General features: G+C 42.6%; 2 protein-coding genes across 4 annotated transcripts in view; one reads left to right on the forward strand and one right to left on the reverse strand.

The window, feature by feature from the left end:
* Window positions 1–207: 207 nt before the first annotated feature.
* Nob1 (NIN1 (RPN12) binding protein 1 homolog) lies at window positions 208–11,392 on the reverse strand. Of its 2 annotated transcripts, none has more exons than XM_076838880.1 (9): window positions 11,318–11,392; window positions 11,081–11,199; window positions 9,350–9,494; window positions 7,250–7,321; window positions 6,933–7,058; window positions 6,645–6,836; window positions 5,702–5,799; window positions 3,509–3,653; window positions 208–802 (listed from the first exon to the last, which is right to left on the reverse strand). In XM_076838880.1, exons 1-9 carry the CDS (start codon window positions 11,378–11,380, stop codon window positions 533–535), a joined length of 1,230 nt encoding a protein of 409 aa, XP_076694995.1. In that variant the 5' UTR covers window positions 11,381–11,392; the 3' UTR covers window positions 208–532. The 2 variants fall into 2 exon arrangements, with proteins under 2 accessions (XP_076694995.1, XP_076694994.1); XM_076838879.1 differs by having other exon boundaries at window positions 9,350–9,480; window positions 11,067–11,199.
* Window positions 11,393–16,468: 5,076 nt separating this feature from the next.
* Wwp2 (WW domain containing E3 ubiquitin protein ligase 2) overlaps window positions 16,469–20,905 on the forward strand; it is a 137,533-nt gene continuing 133,096 nt past the window's right edge. The window contains exon 1 of one of the 2 annotated variants that reach the window (XM_076838410.1): window positions 16,469–16,539. The gene's annotated coding sequence lies outside the window, so the exon portion shown is untranslated. The remainder of the gene's footprint in view (window positions 16,540–20,905) is intronic. The other variant, XM_076838411.1, reaches the window with a different exon arrangement.

Consider the following 20,905-nt stretch of genomic DNA (forward strand, 5'->3'; position numbering starts at 1 on the left):
AGGCTGTGTGAGTTCACTATACCAAACTTTTTTAATGACTAAAATTTTTCAAATTGAGGTTAAAAAAAAAAAGTCAGGGCTCAGTTTTCCTATGCAATATTTATTATAATTTTTGGCAGAAAGATAAATTTAGACTCTTAATCCTTGCACATACAGCTTGTTAAGCCTTCACATTCTCTAAGATGCAAGAACCTGGTTCACTGCATAGAAGTTTGCAACCATGTTTATTAGAAAAATATTACCATTTGGAAATTCCTTCCGTTGAAGGTTTAAAATTTGCTCCAGGGCATCACTCTTTCTGTTCTCATCAATTTCCGTTGACAAAGCAGAAGTTCCAGCTCTGGATGCTCTGAAACAAAGCGTGGCTCAGTCCTGCCACAAACCCCACATAACACTGGGAGTTATGCAGCAGCACCGTGAAGCTCGGCCTGTCATTTCCACCCAGATGGTTCTAGGAACAACACAGTTGGGGGAATGAGACACCAGAACTCCTCAGTGACTGTGATGGAGTCTGCCTGCAAAAGCTCACACTTCACCTTTTCTTCACAAACTTCTTTCTAGAGGCATTGGGATTTAATCGTCTTCGCCCAGCTCCCAAAGTGCTGTCCCGGAGCTGCAGGGTAGCTGAGCGGCTGGAGATGTCATTCTCTGCAAAGGGAGAGACCCCTGCTATGTAGTCAGGGGCAAACACATCGGTCTTCTGCCTGGCCTTGCGGGAGAGTCGCAGCTGAGGGAAGCGCTGATCCTCAGTCAGGTGGGGGTTGATGGCATATTTGCCCCCTTTGGGCATGGGAAGTGAGTACTGCAAGAAAGAGGAGGGAAGGCTGTCAAAAGAGAGAGCCAGTCACACGTGTACAGACTCTGTGTACCACTCTCACAAAAGGAAGTGTGCATGAGCAGCTCTGAAATGGCAGTGTGTGTTCTAGGGCCACGAAAATAACTCAAAGAGTGATGGGAAATGGTTCTAAGGGGCATCATTCTGAACATGGTTGGGCGGGACTAGGATGCACTCTGTGATGTGGGGTTGACATTGATTGTACTTAGGCCCAGATCTTTGCTTCTAAAAATCATTCTCTATAAAAAGGAGCAGAGCCGGGCTGGAATTGTGGCTCAGTGGTAGAGCGCTCGCCTAGCGAACTTACGAGGGCTTGGCTTCGATCCTCAGCACCACATAAAAAATAAACAAATAAAATAAAGACTTTTAAAGAAATTAAAAAACTTAAAAAAAAAAAAAAAAAAAAGAGGAGCAGAGCCCCTGAAAGGTTAGGGCAGGAGAGCCTGGGAACAACTTGCTATACCAGAAAGTGAGAACCTGTTCAAAGAATAATTGGGACGTGTCAAAAGAACACAGAAGGCAGCTTGAAGGGGCTCTCAGTGACCAAACATGAAACGATCTGAGCCTCAAAATGATGACTATAGTAGGATCACGGCCTGTAGACTAAAGTATAAATTCACAGGACCATACTCATGAACGGAATAGAAGTATAAGTTCCTCTTTATGAGTAAAACACCAATAATAAACAGAGAAGAGTTGATGGAATTAGAAAATCACCATTTGGGACTGGGGCTGTGGCTCAGTGGTAGAGCGCTCGCCTAACAGGTGTGAGGCACTGAGTTCGATCCTCAGCACCACGTAAAAATAAATAAATTAAAGGTATTATGTTCATCTACAACTAAAAAAAGAAAGAAGGGGGATAGGAAGGACAGCAGAATAAAATAGATGCTACTACTTCTGTATGTATATACGTGACTGTACGACCAATGTGATTTAGCAACCTGTACACTCAGAAAAAGGAGTAATTATACCCCATTTGATTCAAATATATGATATGTCAAGATCACTGTACTGTCATGTGTAACTAATTAAAACAAATATAAAAAAAAAAGAAAAAGAAAATCACCATTTGGCAATCATCACTGAAATAAATGATTTAGGTACCTTTACCTAGAGTATGTTCCCACAGATAAATTATGTTCCCACAGATAAATTATTAATTACAAATAATTTTCTTTTTGGTAGTGGGGATTAAACCAAGGATTGCTTTACCACTGAGCTGAGTTCCCAATTCTTTATATATATATTTTTTATTGTGACGCAGGGTTTCATTAAGTTGCTTAGGGTCTCACTGAGTTACTGAGGCTGGCCTTAAACTTTGTGCTCCTCCTGTCTTAGCCTCTTGTGCCACTGGGATTACATGTGTATGCCACTGTAATTAAAAATAATTTTACAATGTATCTATTAGAAACTACCTTAACCAAGTGATTAAAGTTAACATCACCAGTAACTATGCAACTAATGTACCCTCTGCTACAATGCACTGAGAACACAATATTATCACTTTGGGGGTATTCCTGACCAACATGCATATGGCCTGAAATGATGAGGAATATCAGACAAATCCAAGAGAGGGGAATGTCAAGGTCATGAAGGATGAAAGATCTGAGATATTACTCCAAGTTTAAAAGGGACTCAAATGCGAGGAGTCATGGTAACACCTTAATTCCAGCTATTCCAGAGGCTGAGATAGGAGGATCATAGATTTCAGGCCAGTTTGGGCAACTTAATGCAACCCTGTCACAAACTAAAAATAAAAGAAGGGCTGAGGTTGTAGCTCAGTGGTAGAATACCCCCAGGTTTAATACCCATACTGTATTTTTTTTTTTTTTTGGTGGTGCTGGGGATTTGAACCCAGGGCCTTGTGCATGGGAGGCAAGCACTCTAACAACTGAGCTCTATCCCCAGCCCTCCATACTGCAAATTTAAAGTTGCAAAATAGTGTAGAGAATTATTCTCTCCCTTTACCTGGATGTCTGTGTTGATCTTTAACTATATCTGCTCTATCATCCTCTTTCCAAATATGTTTATTTTTTTCTGAACTATTAGAGTGTATACACATAATGATCTTTTGCCCTTAAAACAAAGACTGATCTTATGTACTGTGTTACAGTACAGTTATCAAAAATGTACATTTCTGTGTTCAGCTTTTCAACTTACCTATAAATATAAAATTACCTCAAAACAAAGTTAAAATGTTCTCCTCAGGTACTATTGGCATATTTGCTGCTTGGGGGACACTGGTGTCAGGTGATTTTCACTCTTGTGTTCCCCATCTCTTCAAACCTCTCTGGATTTCCTTGCAACAAATCTGAGGCTGCTGTGTCCAGCCCTGGCCTCTCTTCCATGCAGGGCCTTCACTGTTCCCTTCCTTATTGCTTTATGGGGCTTCTGTAGATTGTGCCCATCCCCAAACTCTTGTACCAGCCTCCTCTGTATCCCAGAGGCCCTCCGACACGTGGCCCCTCAGCACTCAGTGCACAGAGTTACTGGCTACTGCTCATTAGATTGCAAACTCCTCAAGAAACGCATGAGGCTGGTGCACACTGCCTATTGGATACCCATGCCACAGGCTTTTAAGTCTGTATCTCCTGGACATGCTGGACCAGCTTTTCTTCTGTCCTCTGGTCATTCTGATTCTGGTGTTAGTGGCATGAGGAACACGTGACTCACCCGGAGGCCTCGAGGATTCAGCACCTTGGGGTTGCGGGAGAAGTGCATGTGCAGGGTGCCATCGTCACTGACCGTCACAGACACTTTCTTCAGCGTCTTGTTCCCACAATGTGCACAGAACACTCGGCTCATATCAGACGTTGTTCTGGGAGACCCAAAAGGACATGCTGTGTACTGGCAGCACAGGTAGCAAACTCAACCCCATAGCACAAGGCGAGTCCACTCCTCAGAGGAGGAAGTAACCATTTAAATGGAGAAAAAGTTGAACCACATTATTCTTGTCTTTATAAACAAAGGCTGCTGATCTCCTGAATGAAGATACAAGTGAAAAGCTGCTGTCTTCCTCAGAGGGGAAAGGCAAATGCCACAAGGAGCAAGTCACCATGAAAACCAGCAGGATGCTGTTACATTAATAACAAACTCTTACTAAACGTTGCCAGGTTCTATTTTCCAAGTTTAACGTCAAAATAATCCTATGAGGTCCGTACTATCTCAATTTCACAGAAAGGGAAACTGAAGCAAGCTAAGGCACCCTGCTGAAGGTCACATCACATGGGTAGTAACCAGGCAGTCTGGCTGCAAAATCACAGCTCTTGACATCATTGTCCTTTCTCAAAGTGCATATTATCTACCTTGTCCCCAGATGTCAGTTTGGGCGTTAACTCAGGAGGTAGCAAGAATTTCTTCTTAATGCATAGCAGAGGAAACACTGTGTAACCTGGCATGGTTGATGAGTGTGGGTGCAGAAGGCAGACCCCGAGGCCTGGCCTCTTCCTTTCCACTCAAGCTCCTGAGGAGGACCATGGACAGTAAAAACTGCTATTGTCAAGGGCCAGGCAGGAGCCTGCATCTGTCTCTCAGGGCTCCCCATGAACTCCTAATGGTCTGATGAGGGCTGTATGAACTGGCTGGAGAAGGCAATTCCCTCATCTGCAGTCTCCTGAGTGAACTCAATGTCTCTACACAGATGCTGGAACTAATTATTCCACATAAGAAACCATCTAGTCATTGTAATGATCTCACAAGTATGCAGAATACTGCCAAGCATTTCTAAGAATGAGCGTTAAATATGGGGAATAAGGGCTTTTGTATAAAGGACAATGAGGGAAATTGGGATCTTATGAAGCAAGCAGCTTTACTCTGAAAAGTGGGGTTCATTTAGGTATAAGGAGACAGAAAAATTAAAGGAAGATTCAGAAGAAGCATGGGCTGATGAAGTCCCTGACAGAACTGCATAGGATGGTGGTGAGCTGGACCCCTGGGCCATCAGGGAAGGGTTATTTTTAAGCCTCAGGGAAACAAAGTCACACCAGGTTACTCCCCAGTGCAGCAGCTTTGGGGGCCCGGTGAGAGACACCTTGATGTTCCAGGACTGTCCCTCACAGGCCTCTGCAACATACAATCTGTAAAATGACCAATTCCAGCCACAGATGTGGGATGGCTAGAAGCTAGCCCAGGTTAAGTCCCTTTTCCTTTAACCAGAACCCTGCCCACAGAGTACTAGTCCCACCACAGGAAGACAATTGGAGCCTGGAGAGAAATGCAGAGAAAGGAGCAGTCAATAAACTACAGTTCACCCGGAGGGAGCACTTCCTACGTGCCAAATTCTTTAAAGATCTATCTTCCTAGTTCCTCACAACCCTTTCAATTTTATTTAAGAGGAATCTGAAGCAGAGAAGGGAAGCAACTTTTGAAAATCACACAGGTAATAGAAGGGATCTGAATATGAACGCACATACTCTGGTTTCCTCCATCTAAGAGAAACATTTCAGGTATAGAAGCAGACAGAAGAGCAAAATGACCTCCAAGTACCTCTCACAACTTTATCAACTACCAACTGATGGCTCATCTCATTTCATCTCTACTCCTACCCACTCCTTCCACTTGTGTATGATTTCAGAGCAAATCCTAGACAGTCCATCCACAAATGTTTCAATACATATCTCTAGAGAATCAATGTTCTTTGTTCTGGAACCCATATCCTTAATGCTAATGTCACTGAAGATAAGGTGGGAGGTCACTGGCAACCTGTCCCAGGGCTTCACTGGTGGAAGTGGAACGCAGGCCACACAGGAATGATGAAGTGGAAGGAAAAGACCTACAACACAGGGTTCTCTTTCAGGAAGTCTGTAGTAGGGGTAGGAAGAGAGTGTTCAACAGAGGGGCCCTGGCCCCTGATTATCAGCTACCTACTTGAAACAGCCATGACAGCGCAAAATGTAGCTCCGAGCCTCCCGGATCAGCATGCCGTTCACCGCCAGCACATGCAGCCCCATCTGCAGGAGGACATTCTGCAACCAACAAGTTAAAGAAGAATGAAAATAAGTTTTAACAATGGCTTTGTGACTAGTTAAGTGAACTCTGCATACACTGATTTGGCTTGTGATCTGTGGCTTTTGCTAAGGGAAGTGAGCTTGGCATGCCTTGATACAGAGAGGAGGACCCAGGTTTCTCTCTAGCTGCAACCACTGGAGCCTGTGCTCACCACTAGCAATCCTCTCAACAGAGACGTTTATTTTGTCAGGGGAAAATATTCTCCCTGTTATCTTTCCACATACCTAATTGAGCCCAGAACTACACACACTGAAAGGAAAGCATCAACTGACTGTGAATCTTGTTTTTTTTTTTAATGTATTTGAATTTAAATATATTTTTTAGTTCAAGTGGACACAATACCTTTATGCATCTTTTTATGTAGTGCTGAGGATCAAACCAAGGGCTTCATATGTACTAGGCAAGCAATCTACCACTAAGCCACAACCCCAGCACCCTGTGAAACTTAAATATTAAAATTCAACATACTGAGACTGGGGTTGTGGCTCAGCCATACAGCGCTCATCTAGCATGTGCAAGGCCCTAGGTTCGATCCTCAGCACCACATAAAAATAAAAGAAATAAATAAAGGTATTGTGTCCAACTACAACTAAAAAATAAATATTAAAAAAATTTAACACACTACAAAAATTTTATTACTATATGATATGATTGTGTGGCCTTTAAGCAAAATTTGCAATTACCAAAGAGCACAGGTGAAGTTTCTAGAACCAGGAAAATTAGCAGGACACAAAAGCAGCTCTGTACACATCACCAATCTCCATAGGATCACTGCTGGTGACAGGCCCACCATCCTACCCACCTGCATGGCGAAGTCTGTAGTCACACAACCAACCCGCACATCCTTCGGGACATCACACTGTTCCAGCTCTTGATGGATCTGCTTGATGTTGCTGGGGGTTATCCACCCACCCCCGTCATCACTGTCTTCATCTTTCCTTTCTTCAACTCCCTCCTCCTCTTCCTCCTCCTCGTCTTCCTCCTCTCTGTCAATCTGAAACATCAACAGAATTCACAAACTGCCAGCCCACAGGAATGGTGAGGAGAATTTGCATTGTCACTAGAGAGAGATTTTAAGTCAGGGCCTTACCAGCAGCTCCTGTAGTTCATGTTCAATATTAGGCAGAGGGTTCTTCCAGAACAAGAAGGAACTGAATTCTAGGTTCTCAGGCTCATCAGCTAGGTGTCTATCTGTCTTTTCTTGTGGGGGTTTAGGCTGAGATTTTTAAAAAATAATAAAAGTAAAAATGGAGTTATACATGACTACATGACATACAAGTCAGACTACACAGAGTTGGACAAACTATGCTGTTGGCCCAGGTAATTCTGATTTGCTATAAACAGACTGTGGCACTGGGACATGTGGCAGCAAAAATCCTGATGAATAGGGCTCATCTAAGGAATTACCTTGGAGGGCAGATGAAAACCGGAAATGTGCAGAGGAGTTTCTGGATGCTGAATTGAGGAGCTCACTTTAACCTTAAAAAAAAAAAAAAAAAAAAAAAAAGTAATTAGAGCTGGGTGTGGTGGTGCACCCTTGTAATCCAGTGGCTCAGGAAGCTGAGGCAGGAGGATCACAAGTTCAAAGCCAGCCTCAGCGAGACTGTATCTCTTAATAAATATGAAAAAGAGCTGGGGATGTGATCAGTGATTAAGTGTCTCTGGGTTCAATCCCTGGTGCATGTGTACCCCCCGCCCAAAAGAGGTAACCAGAAAAACCCACTATTATTTCCCCCTTGTTATAAATATCAAAGATATCTAACATTAGCCAGGTGTGGTGGCACAGGCCTGTAATCCCAACAACTTGGGAGGCTTAAGTAGGAAGATTGCAAGTCTGAGGCTAGCCTTGGAAACTTAGTGAGACCCTATCCCAAAATTAAGCTAAAATAGGGCTGGAGACATAGTTCTGTGTTAAAAAGCATCTCTGGGTTCAATGTCCAGTAACAAAAAGGGAAAACATTAAAAAAACAAAACAAAACAAAAACCGGGGGGGGGGGGGGGAATAACAATATTCAGTGATCTTAACATCACTAAATGAGTACTTCAGAACCTTTTTTTTTTTTTTTTGCATTACTGGGGATCTCACCCAAGATCTTGAGCATGCTAGGCAAGTGTTCTACCCATTGAATTACATAACCAGTCCTTTTAAAAATTTATTTTGAGACAGGGTCTGTGAACTTGTGGTCCTCTTTCCTCAGTCTCCCAAATACGGGTGTGTGCAACCAAGCCTGGACACTTGTTTTTTAACCATTATACATAGATCTGTAACAAACATCATTACCTGTACAATTTGATTAAAATAGTTAATATAAGTGGCTTAGAGTAGAATTGCTCGGTTAAAGGATATGCTGCTTTAAAGCTTTTGATATGGAACATGTAATTCTTTGCCAAATGCTGTGGAAAAGGATGACTTTTAGAAATCATAGTTGGGGTTGGGAATGCAGCTCAGTGGTAGAATGCTTGCATAGCACAGCATGGATAAGGCCCTGGGTTCAATCCCCAGCTTGAAAAAATATATTAAAAAAATAAACCAGAGGTTGACAGTTACCAACCAGCTATACTGTGTTCAGAAAATCAAAGTCAGAGTTTATATAAAACCAATAAAATATTCCCTTCACCATCATCCTGCCAAAATGTTGTAGAAACACAAAAGTATGTATTCTAGGATTTTAGACTCTGGATTGGAGAACTCTAAACCTGCTGAAATCAAGCGAGGACAGTTCTGAATAGGTACAAATGTGCGCCACCAAAGTCTTAATGATAGAGGAGATCAAGCAATTCTTCGTCAACACTATTAGAATTAGATCATTACTATTCATTATTTGGTTTCCCCAATCCTCTGGCCTGGAAAGAGGTAATGGGACCCAAGTACAAATCTGCCATCACTCTCTTCAACCTAACCAACCTCAACAGAATCCACAGTTTTGAAGGTAGGAAGGATTGAAAGAAATGGCAAGTACACGGTGCTCCTTCTTTTTTACTTCCAGAAAGAAGTCTATTAAAATAAATAAACAAACATTAAATAAAAAATAGGTGTTTCACTCTTCATATTTTCCAAATTTAATCACCTTCCCCAATCAACTGTAGATCAAGATGCTCAGACATATGAACCCTTTTATGTGAATCCAGACCAAAACAAACTCTAATGATTGCATAGTCGACAGCGTTAGGGTTACTATTCATGTTGTGTGGATGTAATGATGGCTCTAAGGTTATTAATGTTTTTAAGAGGTACATATTCTAGAGACATACGAAGAAATACCTAATAGTAAAATAACACGTGATGTCTGAGTTCAAAATACTTGGTGCAAAGGCCCAGTATAAATGAAAACAGGACAGCTATGAGATGATACTGCAGAGGAGATGATGAGAACACGAAGTACATTACACTATTCCCTCTACACACACACACACACACACACACACATATACATGATAGTTCCTATAATAAACAACAGTAACAAAAAAAATAAAACAGTGATAAAACCCCCAACCCTCCTGATTTACCTTTTCTGGTTCTTGTTTTAGATGAGACACCCCAACAAATTCTGCTTCCAACTGGTAAGTGAGTGCCAGCACTTGGATATCTGTGGCAGAGAGGCTGGGATAGTCTCCGGTTTTCTTTGAAAATTCAGTCACTGTAAATAAGAAACTGACATTTGTTAAGGGTGAAAAACAATACAACCTTGGGTAACCAAAACAAGTGTAAGAAAAACTGAGAAAAATCACATCACATAAAAATGCCAACACTTTCATTCATTTTCTAACCTATTTCTACTTATGACTGAAAAATTTGTATTCTCTACCAAGAGTTAGGCCAGTTAGGTTTACTATAACATACTTATCAAGTGCAGATGAAGGAACAGAAGAAAGTTAATAGAAACTCATTGAAAGCCAGCATAATATTTGACCATGATTAGAGTTCCTTATTGGAGCTTTGTAATAATGAGGATTCAACCCAGGGGTGCTCTACCACTTTATTTTTTTGAAATAGTGTCTACATTGCTGAGGCTGGCCTTGGAACTTGTGATCCTCCTGCCTCAGCCTCTCAAGTCACTAGGATTATAAGCACGCACTGCTGTGCCCAGCCTGAAGCTTTGGCATTATGTAAGCCCTCTTCTTCCCTACCTCTAAAATTCTTTGATTCTAAGTATAACAATCTACATTTAAAAAATGAACAGTCATATTTCAAAAAGGAGTAGAAAGCTGATTCAACCATATGTATAATCTGATGAAACAAAAATATTTAAAAACAGCCAGTTTTTTGAAAAAATAATTACAATATGCACAATACATAGTAAATGCCAGCTATTACTATTGTATATACTGAGACTGATAAAACACAATAAAATATTCTGGTAACAGATGCCTTTTGCTACAACAACACAAAGAACAAGTACATTGATAACATTTTCTAAAAAAGACAAATAGCAACTACAATTTATTGTCCACTTACTATGTACTAGATACCATGTTGAAAGCTTTACATGTTTATTTCATTCTCAACCAGATCCTACTAAGTACTATTAGTACTTTCTCAGAAAGATTAAGTAACTTTGCAAAGATCCCACAGCTAGTAATCTGGGAGAAATCAAACTAGCAGAGTAGCTGGCATCTCTATGAGCAGCCTCCCAACCTCTAAAATACTTCCAACCACAGACAGCCTTTCTTGAGTATCACTGCTTATTATTAAGCCAAGGGATAACTAATTTTTAAAAAAATCTAACGCAAGGCTTAGCAACATTCCTTTCTCTGGGCTGAAGCTGACCTCCGTAACTGCCATCACCCTAAGGAAATGGACAAAACTGAGAGATCTGTGTTCTTCGATTTATTTAATTTTTGCTTGTTGGAGATGGAAATCAGGGCCTTTACCCATGCTAGGCAAACCATCTGCCATCTTCTATTTAGAATCGAAATTAGTTTAATGCATTCTTACAAAGTGCTGGACACGGTGCCAAGTGACAAATTACTCATTTAACGTCCACAGCAACCTGGTTGGAAGGTGCTATTATTCCCGTTTTACAGTTGAGGCCCACAATCTGAGTGATACACCCGACAGCACAGAGCTAGGCAGTGGTAAGGCCGGCTGAGTTCGGGCCTGGGAAGCCTCTCTCACAAGGGTCTAGAACGTGCTGTCGCCAAGTCAGGCAACTCGCACCCAAGCAAGTCGCCCGTGGACTCTGGGCCCCGGCTTCGCGGACGATGCTATGGCAGAAGCACTCACCCAGCCGCACATACTCCGGAAAGGGCTGTTTGAATCGCAGCTCGTAGGGCAGGACGGCGAGCCGCCGGCGCGTGGCCTTGTCCCGAATCTCGCTGACCACCTCCCGGATGGTGTAGATGTTCTTCCCGATGTCCTGCGGGGAAACCAACCCAGCTCAGCTCGCCCGCTCCAAGTCCCGCCCCTCCCGATCCCATGCGCTCCCTCAGGGGCTGCCAGCTGAGATCCCACTCCTGGGGCTGGAACTCCCGTACCTGCAAGGCAGCGTCCCGCAGGAAAGCTCCAGCGTCCGCCACAACGTGCTCCACCGGCGCCATGTTGGTGGGGCGGGCACGCAACGCGCGTGCGCCTGAGCTTGCGCCCGCCCCTTCATCTCAATCCAGGCCTCAGGAACCCGGAGGTGCGGCCGCGACTTAATAGCGCCCCCTGGCGACCACGCCCACATCACCGGGCTCAGTGTTCCCTTTGCGCGTATGCAGCGACTCTTCCAACCCAGCTAGGGAGGTGCGAGGCAGAGTTCAATCTTGGGATTTGAGGGAAGCGACAACTGAGGAAATCTGCTTCAACATCCACTCCTCAGTACTTTTTAACTTTTTTTTTTTTTTTTGGTACCAGGGATTGAAACCAGATATGCTTAACCCCTGAGCCACAACTCCATACCTTTTTATTTTGAGACAGAGTCTCAGTAAGTTGCTCAGGGACTTGCTAAATTGCTGAGGCCAGCTTTAAACTAGCAATCCTCCTTCCTCAGCCTCCCCAGGCTCTGGGATTACAGATGTAAGCCACTGTGCCTAGAAGTAACTTTCTTAAAATTTCAAGTAAAACCTGTATATATAAAATTTAGTCAATACAGACCACCTAATTTAATCATAACGATCCTATGAGATAGGTACTATTTTACAGGTAAGTAATAGTTACTTAAGACCAAGAGGTCCAGATAACTTACCTAGGAAGTGGTGGTAACCAAGTAATCCTCAAACTGACTGGAGATACATTCTTATCCATTATGCTATATAGCCAGTGTTTATGTACTCCCACTTCATTTTGAGCAACTCAGGTTCAGGGTCTATGTTTTATTTTATTTTATTTATTTATTTATTTATTTATTTTTAAAGAGTGAGAGAGAGGGAGAAAGAGGGAGAGAGAGAGAGAATTTCAATATTTATTTTTTAGTTTTTGGCGGATACAACATCTTTGTTTGTATGTGGTGCTGAGGATCGAACCCGGGCCGCACGCATGCCAGGCGAGTGCGCTACGGCTTGAGCCACATCCCCAGCCCCTATGTTTTATTTATCTTAGTATCCTCATCCCACTTCCCTAAGCAAAGCAAAGAATTTGTTAGAAAATAGTTTCTTACTGAACTGAATGGAAGGGATAATAGCTTCCACATTTCCTTTCAAATTAGAGAGTCCATAATTATGAGAACTAGCCTAATTCATGCTAGCAATTTTAGCAGAATGTTGACTTGAGTCTGTATATTCTATCTTTATCCAAAATCTATTCATCAGGTTTCCACTCCAATTTTATATCTTACCTGTGATTTATCTGACCTCAAAAGTCCTTTGGTGCCCTGATGGTATTCATCAGCAGCTACTCACATCCCTTTTCCTTCCTTTAACTTTTTCTGTATCCATCTTTCTTAGCCCTCAAGTCTCTGTCTCTCTGTCTCTCTCTCTTTTGTATTGGGGATTGAACTGGGGGTATTCAACCACTGAGCAACATCTCCAGCCCTATCTTGTATTTTATTTAGAGATAGGGTCTCACTGAGTTGTTCAGTGCCTCACCCTTGCTGAGACTGGCTTTGAACTTGGCGATCCTACTGCTTCAGCTTCCTGAGCTGCTGGGATTACAGGCCTGTGCCACCATGCCCAGCTCAAGTCTCTTCAACTTCTAGAGCCTACCTGTGCTACCTACCTACCCTAACCCTAAAACAGTGCAGCTAAAGGCGATTTCCAGTTTTCTAGTGTACCCTGCTGTTTTGTTTTTTATTTTTCAGCTTTCCCAGATTATCTGCAGGATCTAAAATTACTGATCACCTCCTTTCTCTGGATTGTCTTGCTTTGCCTGGTTTGGGTGATTCTCTGTGATCCTGGTTTCTCTGCCTCATGGATGGCTTTTCACCCTCTTTCATTGACTTTCTTTTTGTCTTGCAACCATGGTATCCTCCAAAGAACCATCTTAGCATTTTTGTTTATCCACCTCTGCGTTTGTTTCAGCAATACTATCTATCTCCAAGACTTCAATAATCACATTTGAGGATCTCTTTTCCCAAATCATCTCCTCCCCGCGCCCCGCAGAGTACTGGGGATTGAAGCCAGGAGCACTCTACCACTGAGCTCTATCCCCAGCCCTTTTTCTTTTATTTTTGAGACAAGATCTTGCTAAGTTGCCCAGACTGTGCTCAAAATTACAATCCTCCCGCTTCAGCCTCTCCAGTTGTTGGAAATACAAACTGTGCATCAAGGTACCTGGTAAACTCCTCCCAAATTCTTTGTCCAATCCCTGTCTTATTCCCCAGCCCTCTTTTTCATGGAACTTCCATCTGAAAACTTCTGGCATCTTCACTCAGGAGGAAGGTTTAAACTGATATAATTATCTGTTCCCCTCAAACTTTTTACAATTGCTAGAGTCCCTATTTTTTTATTATTATTATTATTATTATTATTATTATTAAAGGCATTACCAAACCAAAGCATTCAAGTTAAGAATTTCTGAGTCATCCTCATCTCCACCCTCACTCTCAACCAGTACTCATTTCTCTCAGAACACTGTGTTGACGCCACCCTGAAATGTTTGTGGTATCTGGATCCCTTCCACATCCATTGCCATTACTCTAATCGAGTTTTTATCTTTTTCCCAGAAAATAAAATTCCTTCAACACTACTATTGCAGTCTCTAATTTCTCCTTTCCCAGTTGATCATCCACATTGACCTAAAAGTGGAGGAAAGATGTGGGAACTTGATTCCCTACTGAAGGAGAGTTATTTAAATTTGCAGGTTATCGCTTTAAATGCTAACGAATGATCTAGGTTTGTGATTCTCAAACTTGAGCATCAGAATCACCTGGAGAGCTTGTGAAAACAGATTACTGGCCCCCATCCTCAGTTTTGGATTTAGTAGGTCTTAGCAGGACCTGAGAATTTGCAATTCCCTTAAATTTCAGGGGATGCTGATGCTACTGACTTGGGGGCCACAACTGGAGAGCTACTTTTTTTTCTCCCCTTTGATGCTGGGGCTTGAATGCAGGGTTTGTGCATGCTAGGCAAGTGCTCCACCACAAAGCTATATTCTCAACTTAGAGGTCATGTTTTGAGAACTACTGATTTAGATGAATAATCTGAGAACTTTCAGATTTGAGCTATTTCCTAGTAAACACTAAGAATACTTAATATAAAGGATTTCTTGGCACTTAGTAACTTCTGTAGTAGCATTTTAATCCCTTTTCTGTTTCCCTTTAACATTTTACAAGCCCCGGAAAGCCTTGGCATTCCCATTTATTCAACAAACATGTACTGAAAGCTAATACCATGAAAGATAAGCTTATATAACAGCCATGAGCAAATGGATAATTTGTGCAATGTCTAGGGGCACCTTCAGAGTTTTTGAGTTTGAAATTGGATCTTGAAGCACTACCAGGGTAAAAGCACTATTGAGGTGTGAATGTTCAAGGAGTGTTCAGGGAATTAAGGGTAGTACCTCTAGGTAGCACAGGGTATGTGGGGGAGAATTTCTCAGAGGGTGAGGCCCTGGGGACAAAAATTGTTTTTTTTTTTTTTTTCCACCAGGGATTGAACCCAGGGGTGCATAACCACTAAGCAACATCCCCAGACCTTTTAAAAAAATTTTATATTTTGAGATGGGGTCTAAGTTGATGAGGTTGGCCTCAACCTTGAGACCCTCCTGCCTTAGCCTCCCAAATTGCTGGGATTACAAACATGCGCCACAATGTCCAGCACCCTGGGACAATTTTTGAAGTTTGTGGCTTTTTAGAAGGCAAAGAACTCTCAAAACACCACTACCAAAATTATGATCACTTAAAAAAAGTTTGCTTAGGGCTGGGGATGTGGCTCAAGTGGTAATGCGCTCGCTTGGCATGCACAGGGTGCTGGGTTCCATCCTCAGCACCACATAAAAATAAAAAAAATAAAGATGTTGTGTCCACCGAAAACTGGAAAAAAAAAGTTATCTGCTTAACAAATAACTAAGGATCCATCCAAACTTGAAGAAATGAAATAATTAGTACACGGTCCTTAAGACCAATTAGATGGTTAATATTAAAATTTTATTTTATTTTATTTTTGCAGCATTAGGGATCAAACCCAGGGCCTTGCATGTGCTAGGCAAGTGTCCTACCACAAAGCTAGATCCCCAGAGCCCCCCATTTTAAATTTTATTTTGAAACAGGTCCAAGTTGCCTGACTGGCCTGGAACTTTGGATTCTTCTGCCTTGGCCTTTCAAACAGCTGGGATCACAGCATGGACTACCACACTTGGAGATTAGTATTAATTTTATTTATTTATTTATTTATTTTTTAAATTTTTTAATATTTATTTTTTAGTATTTGGCGGACACAACATCTTTGTTTGTTTGTGGTGCTAAGGATCGAACCGGGCCGCACGCATGCCAGGCAAGCGCGCTACCGCTTGAGCCACATCCCCAGCCCCTAGTATTAATTTTAATCAACGTGATTAAAGCTGAGAAATTGAGCCCATACAACTCATCAGTGAAGAGTTTTGATTCAAAATGTTTTACTAATTCATACAGATCTATGTATTCTGTAAAGGGAATGGGGTTGGTTTGGTGTGGCAGGGTATTTTATGGACCCAGCCAAGTGTTTTGAAGTTTTTAAATTTTTGTTGCAAGAACTGATGTGTCACAAAGACCTGGACTTTTGTTTTTAGAGCCTAGGACAAAGCTTGACACATGGTAGGTGTAAAGTTGCCAGAACTAGCAAATGCAAGTAAGAGATAATTAAATTTGATTTTCAGATAATCTGCAAATACTTTCTTTTGTATAAATATGTCCCTTGCAGTACTTGGGACATGTTTTACATTCTTGTTTATATGAAATTAAACTAAGTACGTCCTATATTTTATCTGGGAACCTTACTAAAGAGCTCAAGTGATGTCTTAACTGGAAGGTCTTCTCTCACCTGGAACACGGGGTTAATAATTGTACCCGTCCCCACAGAGCTGACAGAAAAACTAAATAAAGCCCGTGACACTCAATTTACATTAAGGCTCGGGGATCACCCATCGAGCGCAACACCTTTCCGCTGGCGAACACTCGGGCGATAAGAAGGCCGCCTTGGGGGTCACAGGTTCCTGGGCCCAGCCTAAGTTGCCCGCACCTGCGAGCCCGGCCAGCCTCTTCCGGGTCAGGTGACCGCGCGCGGCCACGTGACCCGGCCCGAGTGCGGGCGGTGGAAGGCGGAAGTGGGAGCGGAGTTGGGCGCCGCTTCTGTGGCCGCTGCAGGTAGCGAGCACGGGCGCGGGGGGCGCGGTGGCGGGCGGGGGGCGCGGTGGCGGGCGGGCGGCGCGGGGCGGGCCGGGGGCGGCGGGCGGCGCGGGGTGGGCCGGGGGCGGCGCGGCCCGGGCGCCGGGGGGCGGCGGCTTCCTGTGGGAGGGGCCTGGCGCGGCGGTTCCGGCCTCCGAGGAGGGGTGTCCCGACTCCCGCCGGAGCGGGGTGGGCGCGCCGCGGACCGTGCGGGGGCAGCGCGGGAGCGGGCGCCCGGGTGGCAGCTCTTGTAGTGGAGAGCGAGGGCTTCCGGAAGGGGAGAGGAGCGATCTTAGTGGAGGGATCGGCACCCAGGAAGGGGCGACTTGGGACCGAGCAGGGAGGGGGTGCCTGGGAGTACGGAAGGGAGCGACCGGGAGAAGTCGGGAAGAAGATGTGGCCTGACCCTCCTCTGAGAGTGTGTGTCTTCCTTCCTCTTCGGAAATAATTGCTACCCGCGACTTTGATTTCGGTCCCATTCAGTTTTTAAACTTCAGGAGGGATCACAGCATCTTGATCATCTTCCTTTCGTCACACCCACTTAGTCCTGCTGGTGTAGGGTTTATACTTCTTGGAAAACTAGCCCTTCGGATCATATTTCTTTGAAAGATTTTCCCCTGATCTGGTCATCTTGGAGGCTAAAAACTATAAAGGTGTGGGCACTTCGCTCTAGTCATAAAATGGCTTTTAACCTACAACGTTGACCGCGACCTACGCAAGTGTTAGCTCAGCAACATAGAGGTTGTTGGAATCTTGGACGGAGAAGTGTCAACCTATACTGCTTTATGACTTTTCCGCTTTCTTAGGCTTAAATTATTCAGCTTTTCTTACCATGTGACTGCTTATCTTGACAAACTGTAACTAGATAGGGTGACTGAAAGGTCTGCATTGTGTTCTTTAGAATTGTGACCTGGATCATGATTTTTGAGGCTAAATAGCTGTTAAATTGTTCCTTCTCCTTTCCATTCGTGTTTGCTAAAATTTGCAGAAATGAAATGACTTTAACGAATGCTTTATAACTGCAGTGAGTGTTCAAACTGAACTCGCACAGGAGCCAGAGTCGTTTTGGGTTACAAGTAGGGGGAAAGAAGTACTTCGCTAGTGTATTAGGAGTTAAGGTTTTTTGAGTATTTGACAAACATTTAAAAAGTTAATACTTTGTTGCAGCCCTAAGAGTTAGGTTGGTGAAATGGTTATTTCCATTTCCAAGGAACAAATAGACCTATGAGAACTCACTTGATTTTTTTTTTTTTTTAAAACAATTAATTGCTTTCTTGGTTACTAATCTTTCTTCCTGCTAGACTGCATATCCTTCAAGGGCAGGGTTTCATTATTTTATTTGGCTTCCTTGGCTACTGCCCTGGTGCTTGGTATGTTGTGGGCACCTGGTCAATGTTAGGTGAATAAAGAGTTTTTAAATCATACAGCTGTTAGTGGTGAATAGGAATTCCAACTCAAATCTTTTGTTCTTTCAGCACACAAGCTTGCCATTTTCTGTGTTATTGGACCATGTGAAAATGATAGGGGTGAGAAAAAGACATGGATTGACTTCTGTCTCTCACTTTTCCATTTGCAAAGAGCTTATACTAACATCTCATTTAATCTTCATGATCTTGTGAAGGTTGGTATTGCCTTTATTCTAGAGATGAAGAAACAGGCTTATTGGAGTCCTTTGTTTGGATTCCAGAGCTAGTAAGTGAGCAGGGACTCAATCCCAAGTCTTTTCAATTTATAGGAACAAGAGAAAAAGTTTTATTTTTGAATATTTTTCAAGTTAAAAAGTATGATATTTTATGGAAAAATTAGTGTTGGTCACTAAAAAAATTTTAAATGTGTCTGAAGTTTAGAAAATCCTTTATTGTACTTTCTTAGTCCTTTTTGTGCTGCTATAAAAATTCCGTAGACTTGGTAGTTAATAAACAATGGAACCTTATTTGGCTTACAGTTCTGGAGGCTGGGAAGTCTTGAGTTCAAGATTGGAGGGGCTGCATCTGGTGAGGGCCTTCTTGCTTTGTCATCCCATGGCAGAAGGCATCACAAGGCAAAAGAACATGTGTGTAGGGGAAACAGAGCCTGTGTCCAACTGACTTTTTTTTTTAATTTTTAGTTGTTGACAGACCTTTATTTTATTCACTTATTTATATGCGGTGCTGAGAATTGAACCCAGTGCCTCACACATGCAAGGCAAATGCTTTACCACTGAGCCACAATCCCAGCCCCTGCAACTGACTTTTATAAGAGACACACTTTCATGTTGACATAATCCACTCATAACCTAGTTAGCTCTTAAAGATCCCATCTTTCAAAACCGTTGCACTGGGATTAGGTTTCTAATGCATGAACTTTGGGGACACATTCAAATCATTGCATACACCATAGTTGCCTCTTCCTGGGAAAATATTGTTTCATTCGGTAATAACATAAGCCTCTGTCCTCCTATGCCAGACATTATTCTAAAGTTGAACTCAACTGTCCAGAATGGTGTCCACTGGCCACATGGAGCTGTTGAGCACAGAGATATGCTGTGAGTGTAGAGAACACACCAGATTTTGAAGACTTGGCATGAAAAATGAAAATGTCTGATATTTTTTATAGTGCAGTAAAATGATCATATAAATATGTTAATATACAAATTCACTATAAATGATAACATTTTGGATTAGATTAAATACAATATGTTTAATTTTGCCTGTTTCTTTTTAATTTTTAAAATGTGTTTCATAGAAAATGTATGTGGCTCCTGTTTTATTTCTATTGCACAGTGTTTTACTAAATACTGGGAATATAGCAGTACACAAGAAAGGCAAACGTCTCTGCCCTTTTGGATTTTTTTTTTTTTTTTGGTACTGGGAATTGAACCAAGGGACACTTTACTAAGCTACATCCCTGGCCCTTTTTATTTTTTATTTTGAGATAGGCTCTCATTAAGTTGCTTAGGGCTTTGCTAAGTTGCTGAGACTGACCTTGATCGTTTGATCCTCCTATCTCAGGTTCCTGAATTGCTGGGACTATAGGTGTGTGCCACTATGCCCAGCTGTGTGTATCTTAAATTGTAGTGGGGAAGGACTCAATAAGAGAAATAACTAAGTAAAATGTTCATTATATTGTAATAAAGCAGAGAAAAGGGATGTGGAATGTTGGGTGGGGTTGCAATTAAAATTTTTTTTTTTTTGTACCAGGAATTGAACTCGGGGGGCACTTGACCACTGAGCCACATCTCCAACCCTGTTGTGTATTTTATTTAGAGACAGGGTCTCACTGAGTTGCTTAGCACCTAGCTGTTGCTGAGGCTGGCTTTGAACTCACAGTCCTCCTACCTCAGCCTCCTGAGCTTCTGGGATTACAGGCATGTGCCACTGTGCCTGGTGGAGATGTAATTTTAATTTTTTTTTGGTAGTTGTGTATGGACAACATGCCTTTATTTTATGTTTTTATTTTTATGTGGTGCTAAGGATTGAACTCAGTGCCCCACACATGCTAGGCGAGCACTCTGCCACTGAGCTACAGCCCCAGTTCCTGGAGTTGTAATTTTAAATAGGGTTCTTAGAAAAATTTCTTTGAGGCCAGGTGTCACTGGTGCATGCTGGTGTAATCCCAGCGACTTGGGAGGCTGAGGCAGGAGGATTGCATGTTGAAAGCCAGCTTCAGCAATTTAGCTCTGCCTTAAGCCACTTAGTGAGACCCTGTCTCAAAATAATAATAATAATAATAATAATAATAATAGGGCCAGGATGACATGCAAATTCATGGAGTGATCCACATTTTTAATAAATTATAACAAACTGTTAAAAAGAATCAGGGACATGGCTCAGTGGTTAAGTGCCCCTGGGTTCACTCCCAGGTACCCCCCCCCAAAAAAAAAAAAAAAATCTGAGAAGGTGACAGTTGAGTAAAGATCTGAAGCATGTAAAGGAAGGGGCCACTGAATGGGGACAGAGTGGCCCAGGCAAAGGGATGGACAAGTTAAAAAGCTGGGAGGAAGGAGCCCACCTGACGTATTTTGAGCCAGCCAGGAGGCTAGTGTGGCTGGAGAGGAGTGGTTGAGTGAGGAGTGAATGGGATCAGATCAGAGTGGTATTGGGTGTGGGATAAAAGGTGGGCAATTCTTAGAAGGCCTTGTAGGCCATGAGAAGGATGTTGCTTTGCCCTTGGGAAGCAGTGGGTTCATTGGAGGGTTTCTTTTTTTTTTCGGGGGTGGGGTACCAGGGATTGAACTCAGGGGTACTCAATTAATGAGCCACATCCTCAGCCCTATTTTATATTTTTTAATTTGGAGACAGGGTCTCACTGAGTTGCTTAGCACTTTGCTTTTGCTGAGGTTGGCTTTGAACTCTGGCTTCTCTGA

This window comes from Callospermophilus lateralis, chromosome 18, assembly GCF_048772815.1.
Source record: "Callospermophilus lateralis isolate mCalLat2 chromosome 18, mCalLat2.hap1, whole genome shotgun sequence".
Classification (NCBI taxonomy): Eukaryota; Metazoa; Chordata; class Mammalia; order Rodentia; family Sciuridae; genus Callospermophilus; species Callospermophilus lateralis.